Source organism: Rhincodon typus, chromosome 30 (assembly GCF_021869965.1).
Source record: "Rhincodon typus isolate 14 chromosome 30, sRhiTyp1.1, whole genome shotgun sequence".
Taxonomy (NCBI): Eukaryota; Metazoa; Chordata; class Chondrichthyes; order Orectolobiformes; family Rhincodontidae; genus Rhincodon; species Rhincodon typus.
Window position 1 is genome coordinate 19,119,796 of NC_063361.1, and position 25,417 is coordinate 19,145,212.

General features: G+C 41.0%; 1 protein-coding gene across 1 annotated transcript in view; it reads left to right on the forward strand.

Annotated features, from left to right (window-relative positions):
* Nucleotides 1–25,054, forward strand: part of LOC109912581 (alpha-sarcoglycan-like) — a 78,138-nt gene extending 53,084 nt beyond the window's left edge. The window contains exons 7-13 of the mRNA XM_048614405.1: nt 3,468–3,621; nt 7,818–8,029; nt 14,124–14,150; nt 20,192–20,380; nt 22,851–22,877; nt 23,123–23,154; nt 25,006–25,054. Of these exons, the coding sequence (XP_048470362.1) occupies nt 3,468–3,621; nt 7,818–8,029; nt 14,124–14,150; nt 20,192–20,380; nt 22,851–22,877; nt 23,123–23,154; nt 25,006–25,013 (649 nt within the window). The 3' untranslated portion in view covers nt 25,014–25,054. The remainder of the gene's footprint in view (nt 1–3,467; nt 3,622–7,817; nt 8,030–14,123; nt 14,151–20,191; nt 20,381–22,850; nt 22,878–23,122; nt 23,155–25,005) is intronic.
* Nucleotides 25,055–25,417: the final 363 nt, after the last annotated feature.

The window sequence follows — 25,417 nt, forward strand, 5'->3', positions numbered from 1 at the left end:
CTGATGCTGTTTGGCCTGCTGTGTTCATCCAGCTCTACACCTTCTTATCTCAGATTCTCCAGCATCTGCAGTTCCTACTATCTCTGAAGTAATTTCTTTTGTTCTTTTACCTGAAAAGAGAGAGCAAGAGTATATTCTGGGTTAGTTAACAAGTTAAATACATGGATTTTCATTTTACGAATAGTATGTGTTAACCAATTCTGCAGCTTCATTGAATGGGTTTTGTTCTATAAGAACCCGACAGCTTTCGTGTTTATTAAAGAATGCCTGATCGATGTTTTCTTTATTCCAAGTCTAATATGAAGAAAGCATCCAGTTGGTCAGATTGGGACTTGAGTAAAAGGAAAGCTTTATGTTATGCAGCGACTCCTTGGAGTAGTGGGATTAGAATGACAGTGCTCCTCTCATTCTTGGTCACTACACCACACTATACCTTCATGGCACTCATTGATTTTGGGTAGGCACTAGCCATGTTACAATATCAACAATGATCTAGGAAGCAAATATTTGTCAGGTGACCATTGCATTTTAAATGAAAGCTGATTCATACACAAACCTTTGGATCACAGTGATGGAAGACCAACACATAGTCATTCATTATCACAAGGTTGCTGTGACATAAGGCTACCAGAATGACCATTCAGAGTAACTGTATGGTTTTGAAATGTTGTGATCTCAGCTGATGGTAATACTGGACAAGTCAAATCTCAGCGTGACTTGAGAAATGGTATATTTTATTATTTTTGTAGTTTTTTAACTGTAGTGGTCAATCACTAAACATATTCACAAGAAGTTGCCACTGTAGTTTTAATGAAAGAACATTGAAGTTTCTTACTTACAAAAGGGGAAAACAGTACTCTGCACTATACAATAACTGAAACTGGCTTATTACAAATATAAGAAATAGAGACTCAATCTTTATTTTCCTCAACAACAGCCTCACAGATACTCAAACCTGAGTAAAGGGTCACTTTGTCCCTGCTTCCAAATTCCTCGTCAGTCTGCATGGCTGCCGTTCAATTCTTTTTAGTTAATTTGTCTCCCTAAAACCCTTACATAAACTGCTAACACAACTCATTGATTTCTCACCATGACATTCTTAAACTGCTATTCCACTGTCTTCTGTTTCTGGAGGTTTTATCTTCCTAACTGTAAGCCACTCAGGGCTTCTTTTGTTCTGTTTGGTCTTTTCTGGAGACAAGTAAGTATATTTGCTACTTTTACAGGTGTTTTATCTCTGAATGACCTGCCACTTCCTCTGAAGAAAATCTGCACTAACCTTCTGGATATTCTGTTTTTCTAAAATGATCTGCTTCTGACTTTGCCTGCCTGTATCACATGACACCTCGCTGCTAGGCAATAGTAGCCCAATTACTTTCCCTCTTCTACCCCTGTTTTCTAAAGTGCTATTCTATTCACCTCAAGGATTTGTTATTCGGTGACATTCAAAGTCATATAAACAAATTTCCTGGTAATGTGTGCCACTCAGAGAGCTAAAAGGTGAAACTGAAACTATGTCCTTCCCTCCTTAATATTCCCTTCCTTTCTTGACACATAAATTATAGAAATACAAATTAAACGTGAAGCTATACATAGTTTGTCCACTTTGGAACCGAGGTTTTAAAGTAACAATAATATATCTGTGCCTTCCTCACAAAAGACACACTTTTGCTGCAGCTTGTGAGTTGTGCAATATCTTAATCTCTTGCCTTGTGCTTGAATTGAAACATTGCTAAGAAGGTGGATTGATAGACAATAACCATTGCAAGGACATAATATGCCCTTGGGCAAGTACCATGGGCAAGAAAGTTAGGGGTTAGACACTTGGATTAAATTGAAATACCTGAAAAATCTTTATTATACAAACTTGAACTAAACAAATGCAAGCAATAATGACAACTGGTTCAATCAACAAGTAAGACCATGCCCTGGAATTTTCTATTGAATTATATTCTTTGCAGCAGCATAGTCAAGAATTTCACATCAGGGCCATGCAGAAGCAGTGACATAGCCAACTCTACAGACACTACTCAGAAAGTTAAAAGGCCTGATGGGAAATTTTGGAACCCTCCGAAGTCATCCCCAACTCTAACTTGGAGTCAGAGACTTTAGGTGGTTAACCAAGAAAAGAGAGAGGAATTAAAACCTGCTCTAACTCCCATCTACCCCACAGAAACTCAACTAGCTCCCACAAAAAGTCCTTGACTCCCCCATGAATACAACACTCTCCAACTCTGCTGCAATCCTCCATAAATATCTGATGACACACAGCCCCAACCAAAACCCCAATTCCAAATGGACTGTCCAGATCCAGCCATTCCCAGCTTTACCCCTGATCCCTTTTGGACTCAAATTGCCTCATCAATTCCCAACCCCACTGACTCATCAACCCCCCCCCCCACTATTTCCCAGAAGCAACATTGTGGAAGTGAACCAAGTATTCTTAACTACTTATTACAGTACTGAAATAGCTCCATTAATGCCTGCACTCGAGAAAATGCCTCTAATGTTGTTATAAATGGACGTTGTAGACTTTAATCTTACCTGTCACTAATTGCACAACATTAGTGATTGACCGCAGAGATTGTAGGTGTCATTTTAGGTGACTTCAAAGTCCCTCAGATCTAAAGCCTTTGACAACTTGCACAGAAGATCCTCAATGATTTCCCAGTTCACACGCTGTGAGAGTACACAATACCGCAAACTCACTGACACAATCTAATGCTGGTTGAGTGAAAGCACCTGAACCGGAAAAACATTGGATTCAAAAAGCAACTGGTGGATATGTGTTGGATGGTGGGCTAGTGGCAGAGAAATATGGACAGAAACTCATGGAAAACTTTATTCAAATGGCTGTTTCAATGTTACGTTACCCAGCCTCCATCTCAACTTTTGACATTGTTGCTGTGGTAGATCTCCAGGACAAAAAAGGCTGCAAACTACAAAACAGGTAAGCATCACTCCCTTCATAGCAATTAAGGAGACAGTGATAGAAGCTAATGGTTTTCTGATGCCTCACAAGGATGCATTGTTAACTTTGCAAATATGCGGCTACAAACTGGCATTAGCACTGTGCCAACACCATCCCAGACCATTTCCAAAGAGCCCCAGACTTGTATAAATTTCATGCGGATAATTTAGTACCAACATTCCTAGCTATATCCAAATGGCCCCTCTGATTTTGCTGGACTCTTTGTGACTTATTTGTTGCTGCAGAACTCTCTACAAGGAGAATATATGGATCTTTCCCAATAATAACAAAAATGCCCACAATAATTAAGATGCATTAATGTCTTTAAAAATATTATTTCTGTTGAAAAGCCTAAAAGTAGGGCATTGAATTAAATATTTTGATAAGAAGTATTTTCAACAGATCGATAATTTTATAATCTCCTTGACATAATGCCATTACAAATAAAACTACCCTACTTAAAATTATATATAATATGACAAGTTTGTTTTTACAGTGTGTATGTAAAGGTTGGCTCCAATATTCCCTTTTCCTCTTGCTTGGAAGAAGAAGCAAGCCCTGATGAACAGTGTGATGACCAACAGGAACCTGTCAGCTGTGAAGATACATTTAGTCCACATTTTATAATTGACTGGTGTAATATTTTACTGGTAAGTACTTCTGAGTGGTTGAATTGAGAATAAGTCACAAAGCGTCTCCCAAAATTCGTTGCAACATTAGAATAAAATTTTCTCCCTTTTACGTACAAGGTACAAATGTTTACAATTCAAATGGATCTACTTTTAATTCAAGAAAATCTCTCAATGGGAAAAAAAAGTGACTATTTCATCTCATTGCAGTTCTAGAGGATCTAGAGTTTGCTGTGAGCAAATGATTGAACTTGTGCTTGCCCATAGACATCCCAGATTGCTGCCAGCGGGACGTGGAAATAGCATAATACACTGGAAAGGGCATCAGGGGCTTGTGGAAACAGGCCAAACAACTGTGCATTTCCTGAACTGAACAGTTTGAAAAGTCACAATTGGAACTGTGAAATTTAAAAGAAACTGAATGAGTGTGACCCCATGCATGCAAACATTAATTTTCAGTGCTAGAGAAGTTAATTCTTAGAAATTAAGACTTACCACACTGTTAAAAGGGTATTCAGTTTGCAATGGGGATGAGGGCTGAATTTAACCTGTATCTACAATAGGGATCTTTATTTATAAATAGGAAACTAGTAAGTGAAATGCTGTTTTTATGCAATTTACATAGGAATAATGCAATTAGAGGGCAACTTTAATGTTTAACTGTGTATGTGCTCAGTGGGATTTGCAATATGAATTTCGCATGACAGTGAGTGTTGTTATCCTCACCATCCTTTTCACAGGAAAATCTAACTGGAGATTTCCTCTGAAAAGCGTTTATTCAGTCAAAGTTTTGTAAATCTGTGACATTTCATGGTCTCATCAAATAACTCGTGGGATTCCCATCGTGTTACCCACAATAGTTGAAGAATGAAGATTACTTTGTAATATACGATTGAAAACATTCAGTCAATTGTACAATAGGAAAACCAAAAATCATCATTTTGGTTCCTACCATAAATACATCTTCCTTGCCATTCAGCAACAATAAGTGGCCAAGGGCAGCTTCATATCGTACAGAACCTTTGTAGAAATGCTTCCTCTGTTGTCCATTGTAAATCAATTACATTTAGTTTTATATCAAAGCCCCTTTGATCTACATGGCTGCATTGTTTCATATAGGTTCTTCATTCAATCTCAGGTCAGACTTCTAGATTACTTTTAAACAGCATTTATTAACAGTCTGTACATGGCAAGGCTACAGAGGAGCCTGCTCTGGGCTTGTACAAGTTCCAGCCTCCTAGTAAAATACTTTCACATGACTACTGAAGTCAAAGTCTCATTATGGCTTACCTCAGAGGTTCACCTCCATATTCATTAAACTTTGCTCTACAGTGTCCTATACCTCCAGAATTTTAGGCCCCTCTGTCAAAAGACCCTGCATTCGTCACTGTTATATTTAAAGCATAGATGAGTGACAGGGTCAGCAATCCTGATAAATGCCAGTAATCCAGAAAGTTGACAGTTTGCAGAATCATGTACAGAAGTAAACTCAGTTTTTTGATAAATGAATCAATGTGGAATTTATGTTTATTAACCAACTAGAAGAAGCTGTTCACAGGTAAGGGACATCTGGCAAGTAGGAGGCTTTCGAAAGCAAGATAGAGAGTTCAGAGCCAGCGTATACCTGTTACTGAGAAGGACAAGGCTGGCAGGAGTAGGGAATACGAGATGACGAGAGATAGTGAGGGTCTGGCCAAGAAAAAGAAGGAGGCATATGTCAGGTGTAGGCAGCTATGATCAAGTGAATCCCTTGAGCAGTGCAAGGGATGTAAGAGTACACTTAAGAGGGAAATCAGGAGGTCAAAAAGGGGACATACGATAGCTTTGGCAGATGAGGTAATGGAGAATCCAAAGAGATTCACCAAGTATATTAAGGGCAAAAGGCTAACAAGGAAGAGATTAGGGCCCCTTAAAGATCAATGAGGTTGGCTATGTGCGCAGCCACGTAAGATGGATGACATATAGACATTAGACAGCCACATGAGTAGGAAAGGTTTAGGGGAATATGGGCCAAACTCAGGTGAATGGGACTACTTCAGTTTAGGAAACATGGCCGGCATTGATGAGTTGGGCTGAAGGGCTGTATAACTCAATGCTTCTATGACTAACATCTCATGATGACACCAAGCAGCAGCTTGTAAATGAGAATTAGGAACGACTTAGAACAGATCCCTGGGGAACACTCAAAGTAATGATCTGTGTCTGAGAAAAGAATCTACTAAGGTGATTCTCTGACCATGATTGGATAGATAAGAATAGAAGCAGACAAATTCAGTTTTGGAAAATTAAAACTTTGAACTCCAAATTCTTTTGTCTTTGGTCTTTCCCTTAAGTGACTCATGTGCCTTTGTAATAGAGATAGAAGAAAGAATAGTCCAGAGCCCTCAGTAAACTCAGATGTAAAAACAACCTCTTAGACCCCTCCTGATCCACCCTTCATTTGTTCAGCCTGTTTTTTTCCTTACACTTTTGAGTGATGACATCACAGATTTTTCCATTGTAAAGGCACCACATAAGTAGAAAGTGGTATGTACTGAACTTATTCCTGTGCATGCTATCAAAATTGTGTGAACACTGGGGTACTACTCTTTCAAATTGTATACAACGACCATTTTACAGTGTTCACATCATTTTTCTTCTTTACTCTTTCATGCTAGCAAAACAAACATTTGTTGCCTTTCCTAATTACCCTCGAACTAAGCAGCTTGTCCAGCTATTTCAGGAGACACTTAAGAGTCACACACATCGCTGTGGATATCGAGTCATGTGCAGATCAGATCAGTTAAGGACGCCAGATTTCTTCCCCTGAAGGACATTAGTGAACCAGATGGGTTTAAGAAAAGTTAATGGTCGTTACATTACAGAGACAAACTTTACATTCCAGATTTAATTAATTGAAATTAAATTCCACCAGCAGCCATAATAGGATTTGAACCCAGGGCCACTCTGGGTCACTAGATTACTCATCCACAGACATTACTACTTCGCCACTGTCATCTCCAGTTTTACAACAATCATGAATGCTACAATCATATTTTACCAGATTGGGAACAAGAGCAACTGCCAACAGTACTAACAGGGATTATTGGAATGTCTTCAAAAATGAAAATCATTGAATTGTGAAGAACAAACCTACATGTGTTGGCTTTGGTGAGGAAATTAGGCCATTGATGAATTAGGCAGAATCTGGAACTGAAATGAGGTGAGAATGATAAGTTATGCATGACAGGGTGAAATAACTGCACAGAGGCCAGTATCCTGTCACCAAGTCACCCTTTATTTACATGTGCACAGTACATGGACTCTGACCAGCCAGTTCAAAGCCCAGTCTCTAGACTGAAGAGGCCTTCTGAGGAGGTCAAGGTTCCCTGATTGGCCCAGGTTAACATCCCCAATCAAGGATCTCCTAGACAACCAGATCTACCTGGCCCTGGTTCAATCACTACACGGGACCTCTGGGATGAAGAGCAAAGAAAGTACATGATGGGAAAGGAAACAAATCCTTGGGCAGGCCTAACATAGTTAGGGGATTATAGAGATGGAAACCTCTAGGAATGGGCCTCTTGCTCAACCAGACAGGCTACAGCTGGGATTCAGGCCATTAAGGTGGTAAAATCTACAGAGTGAATGCTAAGTTCCAGAACATGCAAGAAATATGGAGGAGTTTAGAAAATAAAATAGTAAACCTGCTACCAGGGAGTGAAAAGCAACGTGCTCCATTTCAATCTTGAAAGGCGGCAGGCTGCAAACTGGAAACAGCAGGGGGATGTGTATGATAGGGAACATTTCTAAAATAAACAGTTTAAAATACATTTGTGAAATATATTTAAGGAGAGTAGGATCACCATGCCTGTGATTGCAAAGTTAAAAATAAAATAAAATAACAGGCCCATGGACCATGCCAGCAGCCAAGAACAGATTTTCACATTGACAAAGCTTATGGAACATAGAAGTGTTCATAGTACATGATTGGCACCTTTAGAAATGCAAACTGATCTGTTACAGCACTACCTGTGTTGGGACAATGTAACTGTAGAGTGAAAACTTTACATTGGCAAATGTCATACAATGTGGACATAGGAATTGATGATGAGAAATGTTGACAGGAAGCATATGAAGATGGAAGAGTTTCATACAATATATCTTGAATTATGTAGAATATACGTATTGAATTATAAACACAAGCTTCAATAACCTATCATATTTTTGTTTCACAGATTGATAAATCCAAACCTGATATCCCCGATGCTGATTTGATTCCGGGCGATGGTGTCCTTACGGATGGTGGAGAATACAACCCACCTTCAAATTCCATTGAAGACAGAGACTACTACTTAGACTATGTGGTGACAATCACTGTTCCTTTAGTGATTGCTCTGATTCTGTGCCTCATCCTTACTTACATAATGTGTTGCCGTCGAGAGGGCGTGTGAGTTTCATTTCAACAATTTAAGTTTGCTATCACTCAGACTTTTCAATGATTAGTGGGAAGTTTATTATTTCAGTATATTCTGAAATTTAAGGTTAAACTGTAAGAATTTCCATTTATGCTTTACCTCGTAAGTTCTTTGGATGTGACAAAGCACTTCACAGAAAACTGCTAGTGTTAGCTACAATCGTCTTCATATGTAGTCCCTTGGGATCGATTATTATATGATATGAGGTGACTGAATAGCCAATGTTGGATCCACAAACTCTACCACAAGTGGAGCAGGTGTGATCCTGAAGGGAGAGTGTTTTTGGATGCTCCTCCCACTGTTTGTGCTTCTTCTCCATCTGAGCACGTTGGAAACACATGAAATAGTTAGCCACTTCATGAATGTTTCTTTTCCAAATTGGGCAGGCATGACCTAAAGATTCCTACAAGTCAGGAGGGAGGAGGAATTGCATTTGAGAATGATCGGAAGATATCCTTGAAACGTTTCCTCTGCCCTCCTGATAACTGCTTGCTGTGACAAAGCTGGGAGTAGACAGCCTTGTCTACTCTGTTTTCTGCTTTCCTCTCCAACCTATATTCCTATAGAAATGTGAAGGGAAGCACAGTAGTTAATTTACGTGCAATATGGTCCTGAAATCAGTCTTCGGAAGACTTGAGTCAGGTATGTGGATGAGATGGCCCGTCCAATACAGCTGATTGACCGTAGCCTGTGCCTCACTATTGTGTGTGTTCATGTAAGAGAGAAAACTGACATTGGAGTGTATATTCTGCCCGTGGATTTGCAAGATTTTGTGAAGGCATCCCTGGTGATATTTCTCAAGGGATTTGTGGTGACTGCTATACACTGTCTGTGTCTCCAATACATTTAATAGGGCTGGTAACACCAATGCCCTGTAGATCATGAGGTTGGTGCCGGGTCTGACATCTTTGTCATCAAATGTGCAGTTCCTCAGATGATCAAAGGCTACGCTGGAGGCAATGTTGAATTCCACTGTCAATGTCTGCTCTCTCTGAGTGGAGCTCCAATTCCAAAGGAATCGATCCGCGTTGTCCAGTGGCTCACCTTGGATCTTGGTGACTGGAAGACAGTGGGCTGTGGCAAAAGTAGACTGGTATAGCGCCTTTGACTTTTGTCTGTTCAGTCTAACACCCATTTTTTTCATTTGCCTTGGTGAATGGATCAATGAGTATTTGGAACTTGGACTCTGACTGTGCACACACAGATGTGTTGTCTGCATACTGCAGCTTGATAAAAGAGGTTGATCTTGGTTCTGTACTCAAGACCACACAGATTGAGAAGTTTCCCATTCATCCTGTAGATTAGCTCCGCACCAGAGGGAAGCTAGGTGAATTGGAGTGGAGTGTTGTGGCAGAGAAGATGCAGAAAAGCACCGGTCTGATGACATTGACCCAATTTGTACAGTTATTGCATCTGATGATGATCACACATGCATTGCGCAGCATTAGGGGATGATGATGCTTTCCTGTGGGCATTCAAATTCGAGGAGAACATGCCATTTTCCCTTCTGGTTAATGGAGTTGAAGCTCTTTTTGAGATCAAAAAAAGACAATGTATAGAAATTGCTGCTGATCTTTGCACTTTTCCTGAGTATGTCTTGCTGTGAAGATTAAGTCTGTTGTGCCTCCTGATGAAAGGAATTCTTGCTGCAACTCTGGGAGGAACTCTTCAGCCACTGGAGGATTGACCAGGAATTTTGGAATGATCTTTTTGATGATGGACAGCAGCGATACCCCTCTCACTGGACTCAAAACATTAACACTGTTCATCTCTCCACAGATGCTGCCCGACCTGCTGAGTTTCTCTAGTATTTTCTATTTTCCTTTCCAACCCATATTCCTATAGAAATGCAAAGGGAAGCACAGCAGCTAATTCATGTGCAATATGGTCCTGAAATTAGCAACAAGAAAAATGTTCAACCTATCGCTTGGGTGTAAAACTGGTGTTTGTGCATCTGTTTCAACATTGTAGAAGTGACCTAACCTTCATTCTCATTCGTGTCTGTAACAGCAGGCTCATCTGACATGTCAGTATCAGAAAAATGTGGCTTGTTGAAAGTTGACACAAATTTGTTTAATGTTTGTGGTTGAAGTATCAGTGCTGCCCTGTAGACCATGAGCCAATAGACAACAGTCCAATACAAAAATTACAGGGCTCTTTTTTTGAAAAGTGCTATGGGATCTATTATTTGAGATGGCAGAAGAAGCTTCAATTTAACAGCTTACCTGAAAGTCAAAACCAAGATCTGGACAATATCCAGGCTTGGGCTGGCAAGTGACATTGCGCCACACAAATGCCAGGCTGTGACCATCATCAATAAGAGACTATCTAGCCACCACCCTTTAACATTCAATGGTGTTACCATCACTGAATCCCCCACTATCAACATCCTGGGGGTTATCATTGACCAGAAAGTCAACTGGACTCACCACATTAACAGAGTGGCTACAAGAGCAGGCCAGAAGCTAGGAATAGTGCGGCGAGTAACTCACCTCCTGACTCCTGAAAATCTGTCCATCATCTACAAGGCACAAGTCAGGAGTGTGATGGAATACTCCCCACTTGCCTGGATGAATGTAGCCTCAACAACACTCAAGAAGCCTGACACCATCCAGGACAAAGCAGCCTGCTTGATTGGCACTACATCCACAAGTGTCCACTCCCTCCACCACCGACACTCAGTAGCAGCAGTGTGTACTATCTACAAGATGTACTGCAGAAATTCACCTAAGATCCTCAGACAGAACCTTCCAAACCCACAACCACTTCCATCTCGAAAGACAAGGGCAACAGACATATGGGAACACCACCATCTTCAAGTTCCCCTCCAAGCCACTCACCATCCTGACTTGGAAATATATCGCCATTCTTTGACTGTCAAAATCCTGGAATTCCCTCCCTAAGGACATTGCAGGTCAACTCACAGCAGATGAATTGCAGTGGTTCAAGAAGGCAGCTCACCACCACCTTCTCAAGGGCAATTAGGGATGGGCAAGAAATGCTGGCCACCCAGCAATGCCCAACATCCCCCAAATGAATAGAAAAAAAACCTCATCATTCTTGTAGTTATTGACACTGAAGTCCCTAAAGTTATGATCAGTGGTTTAGTAGCAAGTCTAAATTACTGGCAATAATGAGTTAGGATACAGAAAAGTTAATGTTAATTTAAAAGCCTCAAGAAGCCTCTTCATGTATGTTAACAATTGGAAAACAATGGAGAATCACGTCCTTTTGGAATTCATTATGAGCTCATAGAAACTGGTATCATTAAAGCAATCGCAGCAAAATCAAACATCTGTGATGCCGTCGACGCAAAAGCAAGATGATTTTCAACCGGCAAGACAACTACAAAAGCTAGTAAAGTTTCCAACTTCCATCAAGTACTGGAGGATTGTCAACAATTGCCAGGTAATAAATTAAATAATAAAAAGAAACTGAATTCTAAGACCCACTGGTCAACTAAGATGCTGTACTGGCAGAGAAAAATCTAACATTAGTTTACAAGATTGTCAAGATTTTCCAAACTCATCCAGACAGCATATAATGTATCCTGAGTGTTTGTTGGCAGGTTGTAATTAGCTATTCAAATGAGAAAGCAAAGCTCTTCAATTGAATTTTTTGTCAGACCACAAAGTCTCTTTACTGCCTCGAATACACAAAAAATATATTCATACAATCGTTCACAGTTTCACTATTCATTAGACTTTACGTCTCTTGTAAAATGGCACTTTCGCTCTCATCTTCAACTTCATAGCAAGCTTGCTGATATGGTTATTTTTGTTTTCACTGATTGGTTGTTGGCTTCTTCCAGAATTCTTATATAGCTTGTTGCCACTTTATACATTGGCGACTGATGGGACTGCAAGCAAAGAATCCACCAGCAAGAATTATTCCCAAGGAGAGAAATGAAATGATCCAGGAAAGAGAATCCACAATCTGCTTTCAGTTGTATTGGAGGAATTAGGAAATGTTGCTGGAGTCACCTCTGGGCCTCAATCCTTTAGAAGGTTCAGCAGATGACAGCTTTTTTAATAAAACCAGTGTGGGGGTATTTAAGAGGAAAGAACAGTATTTGTGACATTGCATTATCTGGGAATATGCAGACTGTTTTCTCGCAGAAAATCATGCATGTAAATGAGGTGATGTTGACTGCAATTAAAGGACAAGAGTTATTAAGGTCAGGGGTCTATTCAACTCCATTCTGATTCCAGCTCACTGCTCACATCTTCATTACCCACAGCACTCACAACACTGTCCTGCAATAATTGCTTTGCATTTCACAGATGTTTTTTCTCCTCTTGCTTGCAGTCACCACTATTACAGCCCTTTACTTGTCACATTGCACATGCAGATTATCAGCTGACAGATGCATTCTCTGCACATCTCACAATATCGGACTTTTGTGCAGAATGCTGCACAAGAGAACGTCTTTACCAGATGAAGGAGAGCCATTCTGCACCTTCTTCTTCTCTTAAAGAGAGATTCCTGGCCAAATGGGAAGGAACAGCACAGACGCTGTAGCTGCTGCTACCACTATAAGACAGATTTTCTTTATACAGGATTTCTTTATACATAATGGTTTGTGCCTTCTGACTTCTCCCACAAAGTCTGTGCGATAAGCTGCAGCTGCTTCCAACCCCAACCTGTTTTTCTCTGTTGTCCCTCAACATGACATATTAATTCATGTATCTCACTTACATTTTACTGCTGTGGATCTTGATGCCCCTCAGCCCATAGAGGAAGAAAAGAGCAGTATTTCTGAAGTTGATCTGACTCTTGCAAGCATCAGGTCAGACATTGAAACTACATGCCATTTAGAGGCTAGATTGGAGGACATGGTGCAAGTGATGACTTTATAGGCCTGTCTTCACAAGACCTCAGACAAAGGACTGGGACACCACAGTTGCCAAATCAAAGGAGGGTGACATTGCAAATTGCTTCCACTGAGAAGCAGACTTTTTGAGGTCCCAGGCGAATGAAGAATACTGGTAAACATGCTTCAAGAAATGTGGGGTGCACTATGCAACCTGCCAGATAACTTGCAAACAATATCAACATGAGGAAGGCCATCTCCACCTGAAACTGAGCTCTTGTTCAGAGCTCAATCTGAGGCCATTTTATCCAACATTAACTCTGAGAGTGTCGGCACTTTTTCACTGCATTCTAATACTCTCAGCATTTATGGAAACTCAGGTGAAAAACCCAAGTCAAATTCTTGAACTTTACACTCAGCCTTCCCTCAATTGAGGAATTCCCTGGTTGATAGTTGTACAGAGACATAATGGATTTTAATGGAGAGGCAAAATGGAATAAGTGATGCCAATAAAAGGAGCAAATCGAGAAAGAAACAAAGTGAGAGCTCTCTTTTGGCAAAGTGGTAGTGTCCCAACCCCTGAATCAAGAGGCCTAGATTCAAGTCCCACCTGCTTCGGAGATGTGTAATAATATTCTGAACAGGTTGATTAGGAAAATAGGCTAAATTAAAAACAAAGATCAAGAAACTATTGGAGTGACACATGGACATTCCATGTAGCTCTAGAAATAAAGTAAAACCTATTAACAAGTTTCAATCTACTACTGTAATCAATCAAACACTCAACTGAATGTTACTTGAAAGGTGAATTAATGAATCTCTTTTGAAGTTAAGTAAAACCAACTGACTGCACTAGAATTAAGAGTCCTAATGATGACCGTGAAGTCGTTGTCCACTGTCAAAAAAAACCTGTCTGGCTCAGTAATGTAATTTAGGGGAGGAAACTGCCATCCTTCCCTGGTCTGATCTACATGTAACTCCAGGCCCAAAGCAATGTGGTTGACTCTTAACTGCCCTCTGGACAATTAAGGATGGACAATAAATGCTGGCCTAGTCAGCAAAGCCCACATCCCGTGGATGAATACAAAAGAAAATTAACAATTTAGTTCAGTGTTAGACCTAGGTGTTAATTGGTCTGAATGTCAGTGATTAACATAGGCTTCTGTTTTGGGATTTTAATATTTATGACTGAACCTTTGACAATTTCCTCTTTCCTTAACATGGATTATTGACTTCCTTTTGTTCATTTGCAGAGAAAAAAGAGACACAAAATCCTCAGAGTAAGTTGGCATTTTTCTTTTTTTAAATTACAAGAAAGTCAGTTATTTAAACCAAAGCTGGATATTTTGAATACAGTATGACTGTCTTCATGTGCTTAAAAAAATGCAATGTTTATCCTTAAAGTTCTGAAAAACGTCCATCGCTATATCAGTAGTAAGCAGATAATAAGTAAATAATTTAGAGGAATGCCTCAGAACTGGAATAAATGATCAAAGAAAATAAATGAGGTGTATTTGCACTGGCAACTTTCACCTGAGCTGGGTGAGTGAACCAGAGAACACCTCATTGCTTGTTACAATCATAGTACCAGATGTAAGTGAAGGTAGAGTTAGTGAAGAATTCCAACTTCAATATTTAAGTGTTTTATGCAACAGCCAATGCAATCTCTGGGACATCAGGATGTATAGCTACAGAGTTTTGATACTTGTTGCATGGAACTGGGGGCTACAGGCAAGGTTATGTTGAATGCAGTGATGTCGGCCTCAGTCCAGATTATGCAATAATATTGAAATTACCTCAGTAAACACTTACATCACCTTTTCCCCTCAATTTATTTGAGGAACATGGCATGACATTCCAATGTCAAAGTTAACATTTCCTTCACAGATGCTGCCAGGCCTGCTGAGCTTTTCCAGCAACTTTGTTTTTGTTATCCGTTGTGTTCTCCAATGACATAACTGATCTACTGGTCAGAATACCAGCACTTTCATCTCCCTTCCCATCAAATATTGTTGTACAAGTGTCTGAAATCGTTGATGAGAGGGATGCTACTTGCTAAGGGATTGGCCAACCAGCAGTATTTTCAGGCTACACTTGCAGGCCTATAAAAACACCAAGAAGCATCTTGCAGCATTCACAAGAAATTGGTGGAGTTGCAGTTTTCCTATACCATCTCTCCTTTTACTATACACATTTTAACTCTAATTCAGAGATAACAAGGTGTGGAGCTGGATGAACACAGCAGGCCAAGCAGCATCAGAGGAACAGGAAGGCTGACATTTCGGGTCTGGACCCTTCTTCAGAAATGGGGGCGGGGAAGGGGACTCTGAAATAAATAGAGGGGGAGGCGATGATGGAAGGTGGATTGAGGAGCAGATAGGTGGAGAGAAGATGGACAGGTCAAGGAGGCAGGGATGGACCCAGTAAAGGTGAGTGTAGGTAGGGAGTTGGGATGGGGGTTGGTCAGTTGGGAGGGAGAGGTGGGTAGATGGGAGGGAAGATGGACAGGTCAAGGTGGCAGCGATGAGGTCAGTAGGTAGGAAATGGGGTTGGGAGTTGGTCAGTGAGGTGGGAGGAGCGGATAGATGGGAGAAAAGACAGACAGGTCAAGGAGGAGGGGACAAGCTGGGCTGGTCTTGGGATGAGATCGGGGTTGGGGAGATTTTGAAGCTTGTGAAGTCCACATTGAGACCATTGGGCTGCAGGGTTCCCAAGCGAAATATGAGGTGCTGTTCCTCCAGCCTTCGGGTGGCATCGTTGTGGCACTGGAGGAGGCCTAGGATGGACATGTCATCCAAGGAGTGGGAGGGGGAGTTGAAGTGTTTCACGACTGGGAGGTGCAGTTGTTTGTCACGACCTGAGCGTAGGTGTTCCACAAAGCGGTCTCAAGCCTCTGCTTGGGTTCCCCAATGTAGAGGAGGCCACATCGGGAACAGCGAATACAATATACCACATTAACAGATGTGCAGGTGAACATCTGTTTAATGTGGAAGGTTTTCTTGGGGCCTGGGATGGGGGTGAGGGGGCAGGTGGAGGGGCAGGTGTAGCACTTCCTGCGGTTTTGCAGGGAAAAGTGCCAGGGGTGGTGGGCTAGTGGGCTAGTGGGGAGTGTGGAGCAGACGAGGGAGCCACAGAGAGAGCGGTCCCTCCGGAAGGCAGATAAGGGTGGGGAGGGAAAAATGTCCTTGGTAATGGGGTCAGATTGCAGGGAGTAGAAGTGGTGGAGGATGATGCATTGAATCCGGAGGTTGGTAGGGTGATACGTGAGGACGAGGGGAATTCTGTCTTTGTTGTTATTGCGGGGACGGGGTGTGAGAGATGAGTTGCGGGAAATGTGAGAGATGCGGTCGAGGACGTTTTCGACCACTGTGGAGGGGGAATTGCAGTCCTTGAAAAACGAGGACATCTGAGATGTTCGGGAGTGGAATGCCTCATCCTAGGAGCAGATGCGGCGGAGGCGAAGGAGTTGGGAATAGGGGATGGCATTTTTGCAGGAAGGTGGGTGGGAGGAGGTGTATTCTAGGTAGCTGTGAGAGATGGTAGGCTTGAAATAGATAGCAGTTTCCAGGTGGTTGCCAGAGATAGAAACAGAGAGGTCGAGGAAGGAGATGGTCCAGGTGAACTTAAGGTTAGGTTGGAAGGTGTTAGTAAAGTGGATGAACTGTTCGAGCTCCTCGTGGGAGCACAAGGCGGCACCAATACTATCATTGATATAACGGAGGAAGAGGTGGGGAATGGGGCCAGAGTAGCTGCAGAAGAGGGACTCTTCCACATATCCTACAAAGAGGCAGGCATAGCTTGGGCCCATGTGGATACCCATGGCCACCCCCTTTGTCTGTAGGAAGTGGGCGCCAACTCTCCGACACCTCCTCCTACCGCCCCCTTGATCATGACCCTACCCCCAACCACCAAAACATCATCTCCCAGACCATCCACAACCTCATCACCTCAGGTGACCTCCCACCCATAGCCTCCGATCTCATCGTTCCCCAACCCCGCACCGCCCGTTTCTATCTCCTTTCCAAAATCCATAAACCCGACTGCCCTGGTCGACCCATTGTCTCTGCCTGCTCCTGCCCCACCGAACTTATCTCCACCTATCTCAATTCCATTTTCTCCCCCTTGGTCCAGGAACTCCCCACCTACGTCCGTGACACCACCCACACCCTCCACCTCCTCCAAAACTTCCGATTCCCTGGTCTCCAACACTTCATCTTTACCATGGATGTCCAGTCCCTATACACCTGCATTCCCCATACAGATGGCCTAAAGGCCCTCCGCTTCTTCCTGTCCCGCAGGCCCGACCAGTCCCCCTCCACTGACACCCTCATCCACTTAGCCAAACTCGTCCTCACCCTCAACAACTTCTCTTTCAATTCCTCCCACTTCCTACAGACAAAGGCGGTGGCCATGGGTACCCACATGGGCCCAAGCTATGCCTGCCTTTTTGTAGGATACATGGAACAATCCCTCTTCCGCAGCTACTCTGACCCCATCCCCCACCTCTTCCTCCGTTATATCGATGACTGTATCGGCACTGCCTTGTGCTCCCACGGGGAGCTTAAACAGTTCATCCACTTTACTAACACCTTCCACCCAACCTTAAGTTCACCTGGACTATCTCTAATACCTCTCTCTCCTTCCTGGACCTCTCTGTTTCTATCTCTGGCAAGCACCTGAAAACTGACATCTATTTCAAGCCTACCAACTCTCACAGCTACCTAGAATACACCTCCTCTCACCCATCTTTCTGCAAGAATGCCATTCCCTATTCCCAATTCCTTCGCCTCTGCTGCATCTGCTCTCGAGATGAGGCATTCCACTCCCGGACTTCCCAGATGTCCTCGTTTTTCGAGGACCGCAATTTCCCCTCCACAGTGGTCGAAAACGCCCTCGACCGCATCTCTTGCATTTCCCACAACTCATCCCTCACACCCCCTCCCTGTAATAACAACAAAGACAGAATTCCCCTCGTCCTCACTTATCACCCCACCAACCTCCGGATTCAACGCATCATCCTCCGCCACTTCCACCATCTGCAATCTGACCTCACTATCAAGGACATTTTTCCCTCCCCACCCTTATCCGCCTTCCGGAGGGACGGATCTGTCCGTGACTCCCTCATCTGCTCCACACTCCCCACTAGCCCCACCACCCCCGGCACTTTTCCCTGCAACCGCAGGAGGTGCTACACCTGCCCCTATACCTCCCCAATCACCTCCATCCCAGGCCCCAAGAAAACCTTCCACATTAAACAGATGTCCACCTGCACATCCGCTAATGTGGTATACTGCATCCACTGTTCCCGTTGTGGCCTCCTTTACATCAAGTGGAGGCTTGGAGACCACTTTGTGGAACACCTACGCTCAGTTCGTGACAAACGACTACACATCCCAGTCGGAAACCACTTTACCTCCCCCTCCCACTCCTTGGATGACATGTCCATCCTAGGCCTCCTCCAGTGCCACAACGATGCCACTTGAAGGCTGGAGAAACAGCACCTCATATTTCACTTGGGAACCCTGCAGCCCAATGGTCTCAATGTGGACTTCACAAGCTTCAAAATCTCCCCTCCCCCCCCCCCCACTTCCTACCTACTACCCTCATCCCCACCCCCTTGACCTGTCCATCTTCCCTTCCACCTACCCGCCCCTCCCTCCCAACTGACCAACCCCCATCACAAGTCCATATCTACACTCACCTTTACTGGCTCCATCCCTGCCTCTTTGACTTGTCCATCTTCTCTCCACCTATCTGCTCCTCAATCCACCTTCCATCATCGCCTCCCCCTCTCTCTATTTGTTTCAGAGTCCCCTTCCCCTCCCCCATTTCTGAAGAAGGGTCCAGACCCGAAACAACTGCTTTCCTGCTCCTCTGATGCTGCTTGGCCTGCTGAGTTCATCCAGCTCTACACTTTGTTATCTCAGACTCCAGCAACGGCAGTTCCTACTGTTTCTTAACTCTAATTCAATTCATTTAAGATGTATGTACCCTTTCTGGAACTATTCAACTTTCTTCCCAAGCTTTTTCTTTCTCAGAGAAGTTTTCTGTAGACACCCTAATGGAATGTTGGCTGTTAGATACTCTTTCAAACATCGATTAGAGTGAAGGCAATATATGCTGTATTTAAGTGGTCAAATTGATGCCTCTGTTGGAATGAGTAGGATTCAGGAAAAGAAATGACAAAAATGAAATGGTATTAGTCCTGAGCTCTACAGAGATCCCAGATTTCATTTTTTTTTGTTTATCGTCATTGTGTTGTGAACAAGGAAATTGAGATGAACCTTCTCAGTGAGATTCAAGTGCTAATAATTTTGTACCAGAGTTCACTTTGACGCCACTTGCTTGTGGAATGTACCATTTTGTGATGCCAACAGTTAAATTTTTTTCAGATGATGCAAGTTAAATGCATAACACAGTGATGACATGTCTGAATGCTGCAGTTATTCATACACAATGCAAACAGATTGTGGGTGTTGCAAAGTTGCATTTGTTAATAAGCCAAGGGTTTCAATTGTAAGCTATAGCTTAACTAGATGCTCTGTTGGAGTATCAGTCTGCATATAAAGCAATAAAAGAGCTCTACAGTTCATGTGTCAAGTAGAGTACTAACCAGGATGATAGTAACCACATTGAACACTTGAGGTATTTGCCTGGTAAGTATCTTTATTTTTTTGTTTGGCAGTTTATTTAATTTGAGCCAAACATTCTGTTCCTAATTCCTGTACATAGTGTCAGCATTGGCTAACACCTCCTGTTCTAGAGAGGATAGGATACCCTGGAATAAGAAGAACCTTGTGTGGCTGATGAATTACTCTAGAAGATAGGAAAAGACATGGTTAATTTGCAAACAGCAATGATCAGCAATGAAATCAATAATCTGTTCTCGTACATGTTGGTGGAGGGCAAAATGTTGCACAATACTCGGTACAAGCTCTCCTGCTCTTCTATGAATCTTTACATCCAACTGAGCAAAAGCTTCAGACCCCAGTTTAATATAAAGGGGGACAATTTCAATGCCCTAACTAATTTCTAGCCAGTCTTGCCAGCTTTACAGGAATACTAGTATCCAACACTACATTTTATCTTCTCCACTTGCTGCCCCCACCTCCCTTTGGAAAGCGCTGGGATACAGCATTGCTGACAGGACCGTGCTGGATCAGTTTCTTCAACCTTAAAACTTGGACAAGCTCTTAGACTTCTGGAAACTCTGGATTCCTGCTTTGCCTATTACAAGAAGTGCGTTAAATCATTGCATATGAACTATAGGTTCAAAATATTTTTATTTCTATCATGTGCCTTCTATGTTTTACTGTTTTAGCATACAACTTGTTCATCACCATTCAATTCAAGATAATACCAGTGAACTTAGAGATTTGGCTAAAAGCAGGGATGGCATCCGGCCTCTCTCCACTCTCCCTATGTTTAATGCAAGAACTGGGGAAAGAGCACCACCACGTCTGCCTTTCAACTATGACACTTCCCGCGTACCTCTTGTATTGGACCAACAGTAAGTTCCCCTTTCCCTTTTGCAAAATTGTCATAGTATAAGAGACAACTGAGCAACAAATTGTGAGTGCTCAGTGACTTTCAATTCTCTGTTGAATATATTGTACATTTACTGCTTATTTTTGCTTGATGTTTAGAAAACTATATTTGATGCTTATTAATTGAACGCTGCAACTTCAATTTTGCATCAAACAATCTGAAATCAAATAAACTTTTTATTGTAGTTAATTACTCACCTGCAATGTCAGCTTGGTCTCATGGTAAATGAAATTGTTAAGATTGCTGCAAGTATATGCTTGTTTTCCCTGTAGCTAGTGTTGTTCAGAGACAGTTACAAAAGCCTTGTCATTGTACAGGAATTTAAAATATTTTTAAAAATTAATTCATAAAATTTCCAGATTGTGTGACAAATATAAAAATTGGAGTTGGTGCCAGATTGAAATTGCAGAGGACCCATAACATCCACACCTTGCATTTATATCATACCTGTAACATTGCAAAATGTCCCAAAATACTTCATGGTCACTGACAAAGAGTTAGTTTTTAAGAACTGTTGTAAAACAGGAAAGAAATGTAAAGGTGGAGAGGTTTTGTGAGGAAATTCTACAGTTTGAGGTATTTATATTTAAGAGTAGTCACTACGGTGGAGAGATTAAAATAAGTGAAGCAGAAAAGGCCAGAACTGGAAGAAGATGGAGATGTAAACTCAGATTGCTGCATAATCACCAAATGAAGATAGTTTTTATTTCTTCCAATTTGCACTTAAAAGACAGTTATAAAATGTTATTGCAGGGATGTGGAGTAGCACTGTGTGTGCATTTTTTTAAAAAAAGTGTCTGTATAGCTCTTATCTAGATGGCTTTCAGCGCTAAATATTAAGATCTAACATAAAACATTTAAAGTAAATGAGTGGACTATACTACATGTCATATTACAATAGACAAAAAGCTGATGTTTCAGGTAGAAGATTTTATTAAGCTGTAAAATAAATCCTGTAGTACAATTTTTAAAGAGGTCACTTTGCTCACTTCACTAACTAATTTCCATTTTAGCATCATCTGCTGTAATTGGCTTTCAAACATTCGTTAAACAGTATACTACCTCTTAATGACACAAGTACCTAATGAAATGGTATAAAATATTGAGTAATGAAATTCACTTAATTGTACAGAAGAAACTGATGAGACTCTTTTTTCTCTCCTCAATATGACATCTTGCTCCAGACTGAGTTGAAAGAAGTAAAATTATTTAGTCGCTTAGAACTTGAGTATTACTTAAAAGATAATGTGCTGGTGATTTGTCAGGCTTTACATCCCAGTGCCTAACCGATAGTATCAAACAGTTTGCTCCTTCTACTGTTCACAAAGGCTAAGAACTGACCGCACTTAAATAGCTTGTGCTTGCAAACCTCAGAACCTAGTGTCCAACATTAGGTGTGATGGTTAGATTAAACAACACATGCCAAACAATCCCAATTGAGCTTAGAACTGCATGCACAACCAAGTTAAGATTATCAGTTGGACTCACTGTGTAGATCAATCACGCATGCTAGAAGCTGCGCATGTCCTTTGCAAATGAAAAGGAAATGAAATTGAAAATATGGCAGGTGGGGCACCCTGACAAAACCGTGTTTCTAAAATAAGCTCCATAACACAGGTACTAGATGGCTCTAAATTTTATTTATTCTGACATTTATGGCTTTATAGCATTATACATTTCATGACAACATTATGATACATTCAAGTTTCATATTTACAAGATTTACAAGTAAAAATAACAATGTAAATGAAAAGAATAAAGATAATTATTTAAAAATTCAAACTACAATTATAGATGTGCTTCGTTTACAGTGAATCCTTCAATACTTGTCACATTAGCCTTCTCAGCAAAAATGACAAGTTTATTTCTTTCATGACATGAGATCAATAAAAAAGACAACATTTTATAACTTATAATCAAAATGTAAAAAGGTATGTTAATAAATATTGCAACATAAATACTTAAAGAAAGTTTACATAGTCTATTTTTGCCTTGTTTCCTGAGCAGCCATAAGAATGAGCAACTCAACAATTTCAACAATCTTTGAAAATGATCTGAATATAGGTACAGAACTCCCCGCGTATGTAAAACCAAACTCATTTCAGGCAGCTGACAGGGACATCTAATAAATCCCTTACCCATTTGGCATCCATTTCCCACACAGCATATCCCAATACAAATGTCGTCAATGAAACTGTGATTTCATGCTCAAACATAACGGAATAAAAAGGAATTTCTAACCCAGGTTATCCTGGAAGGTAATTACAAATTTGGATTAAAATCCAGCATGGGATTAAAAGAATTTTTCACTTTTTTTGTATAGGAATTTGCCTAGATTAGTAATTACTAGATTTAGCAGATAAGTATGTATTAAATTTGCACATTTTAGCTATTGTCATTTATTCATGATTGAAAACATTTTGTTTTCATAGGGAGCCTTATAGTGACCCCTATCCAAGGTGAGTTTGCCATCAAGTTGTAAATTAACAAGCTTAATTAAATGATATTAAATGATTTTAAACATTATTGAGCTAGCTGGTGGTTTAAATACAAATCCAAACAGATTTGACCAACTAACGAACATAATAGCAATCTGCTTGTAGCAGATCATTCACACCACCTACAGCTCAATGCATGATACTGCTACAGTAAGTAAATTATCTAACAGCCATAGTGCTTTCTTTATGGATTTTGTTTTTTGCAGAAACGAGCCAAAAACACAACAGCAAGAAACTGGTAGGTATTTCAACATCATAAGAATGTAATAGTATGTAACTTCTAAAGTACAGAAAGATTGAGATATTATTTAAACATTTTGTTAACATGGGCATTAGGAATATAGGACCAGAAACAAGCCATGCAGTTGCTCCAATCTGTTCAACAATTTAATTAAATCATCGCTGTTCTGTTTTTAACTAACTTTCTGTATATTCCTTAGCTCCTGATCCCTTAACACCATTACCTAACTAAAAAAAAAAAATCAATCTTCATTTTGACATTTTCAATTGATATATCCTCAATTGCTACAAGACTTCTGTTACCAGTTTTCTATGAAGGAGTGCATTCTGACATGCTCCCGACCTGCTTAGTGCTAATTTTGATGTTATGTGCCTTGTTCTGATCTACCCTTCCAGAAGAAGTAGCTTCTTTCTATCTACCCTATTACATTATGTTATCATCTTAAACACTTTAATTGAATCTCCCTGTTAGTCTCCCATACTCATCCAGGAATGTTGCCAGTGTTTCATTACTCTCCCGTTGATGGTGGACAGGTGTTGGGGAATCAGAAGGTGAGTTACTTGGCACAGACTTCCCAATCTCAGACTGGTTTTTGCAGCCACAGTATTTATGTCGTCTAGTCACTGATATCCCCCAGGATGTCGATGGTGGAGGATTCAGCGTCGGTAATGCCAGTAAATGTAAATTACAGGAAAGTAAAGTTTATATGCATATTAAAATAAAGAGATAGTCAGAGTAAAGAGACACAGTAAGGAAGGCGATGCCAGAGAGACACCCCTGCCTAAATCATTTCATGATTTTCAATTTGGCCAGGGTTGGAGGGTTTGAGCTATCAGGAGAGGCTGTATAGGCTGGGGTTTTTTTCCCTGGAGTGTTGGAGGCTGAGGGGTGATCTTATAGAAGTTTATAAAATCATAGGGGCATGGATAGGGTAAATAGACAAGGTATTTTTCCCTGGGGTGGGGGAGTCCAAAACTAGAAGGCATAGGTTTAAGGTGAGAGGGGAAAGATTTAAAAGGGACGTAAGGGGCAACTTTTTCATGTAGAGGGTTTTGCGTGTGTGGAATGAGCTGCCAGAGGAAGTGGTGGAGGCTGGTACAATTACAACATTTAAAAGGCATCTGGATGGGTACTTTAACAGGAAGAATTTAGAGAGATGTGGGCCAAACGCTTGAAAATGGGACTAGATTTATTTAGGATATCTGGTCGGCATGGACGAGTTAGACCGAAGGGTCTATTTCCGTACTGTATATCTCTATGACTCTATGACTCTAAATGGGTCATTCTCACATCGGCAGACTGTGGCAAGTGGGACCCACAAACATCAGTACTTGAGTCTCAGCTGTTCACAATCTTTATCAATGGTTTAGATATGGAGACCAACTAGAATATTACCAATGTTTTTGATATTACAAATCTCAGCAGGACTGTGTGTTGTGGTGAAGGTTTAAAACATTTTCAGGAGGATTTAGACAGGCTTAGTGATTGACCAAGACATGGCCAATTTTACTTAGTGAATACTGAATGTTTGAAATTATGAAGCCAAGAGGATTGTGGATTTTACATATATCTAAAGTGGATATTGATACATTTTTGATTATTAATGGCATAAATAGTTATGGGGATAGTGCGCATAAAACAAATTGATATGTTCATTCAGCCATGATCTGATTAAATAACCAAACAGGCTCCATGAGTTAAATGGTCTATTCCTATCCCTATGTTCCAATGTAGTAGGTAATATATTTATTATCAGTGCTAACCCCAATGCCTGCCACATATCTTTATTACAAAGGAACTACTCTTTCATGGATGTTGAAACTTAAAAGTGTGTTTCTTTTTAATTAGGTACATAAAGGCGTAAAGAAAAGGCTGTGGACTGGATACTAATCACGCCAATACAAAATGTTATGCTTTCTATAATGAAAATGAGAAAGAAGCCATGATGGAAATGCATGTGCACTTAGATTTATGCCATTGATTTCTAATGATCATACAGTATGTGTTCTGTAATGTCTGCTGACATTTGTAGCGCTTCATTCAAACTTGGTATTGTTACAAGGAAATTGCAATGCATAATTTCAGCAAATTAATGTGTTATGACCATAACACCTTTGTGAAAATACCAAAGAACAGTAATAAGTGTTTTACCAGATTTGTATGGAAATATCAGTCCATGGGCTTTTAGCTTTATGTTAAATTACACACAATAACCTGAATGAAGTGATCTAGTTACAAGGCAATGACGCACCAAAAAAAA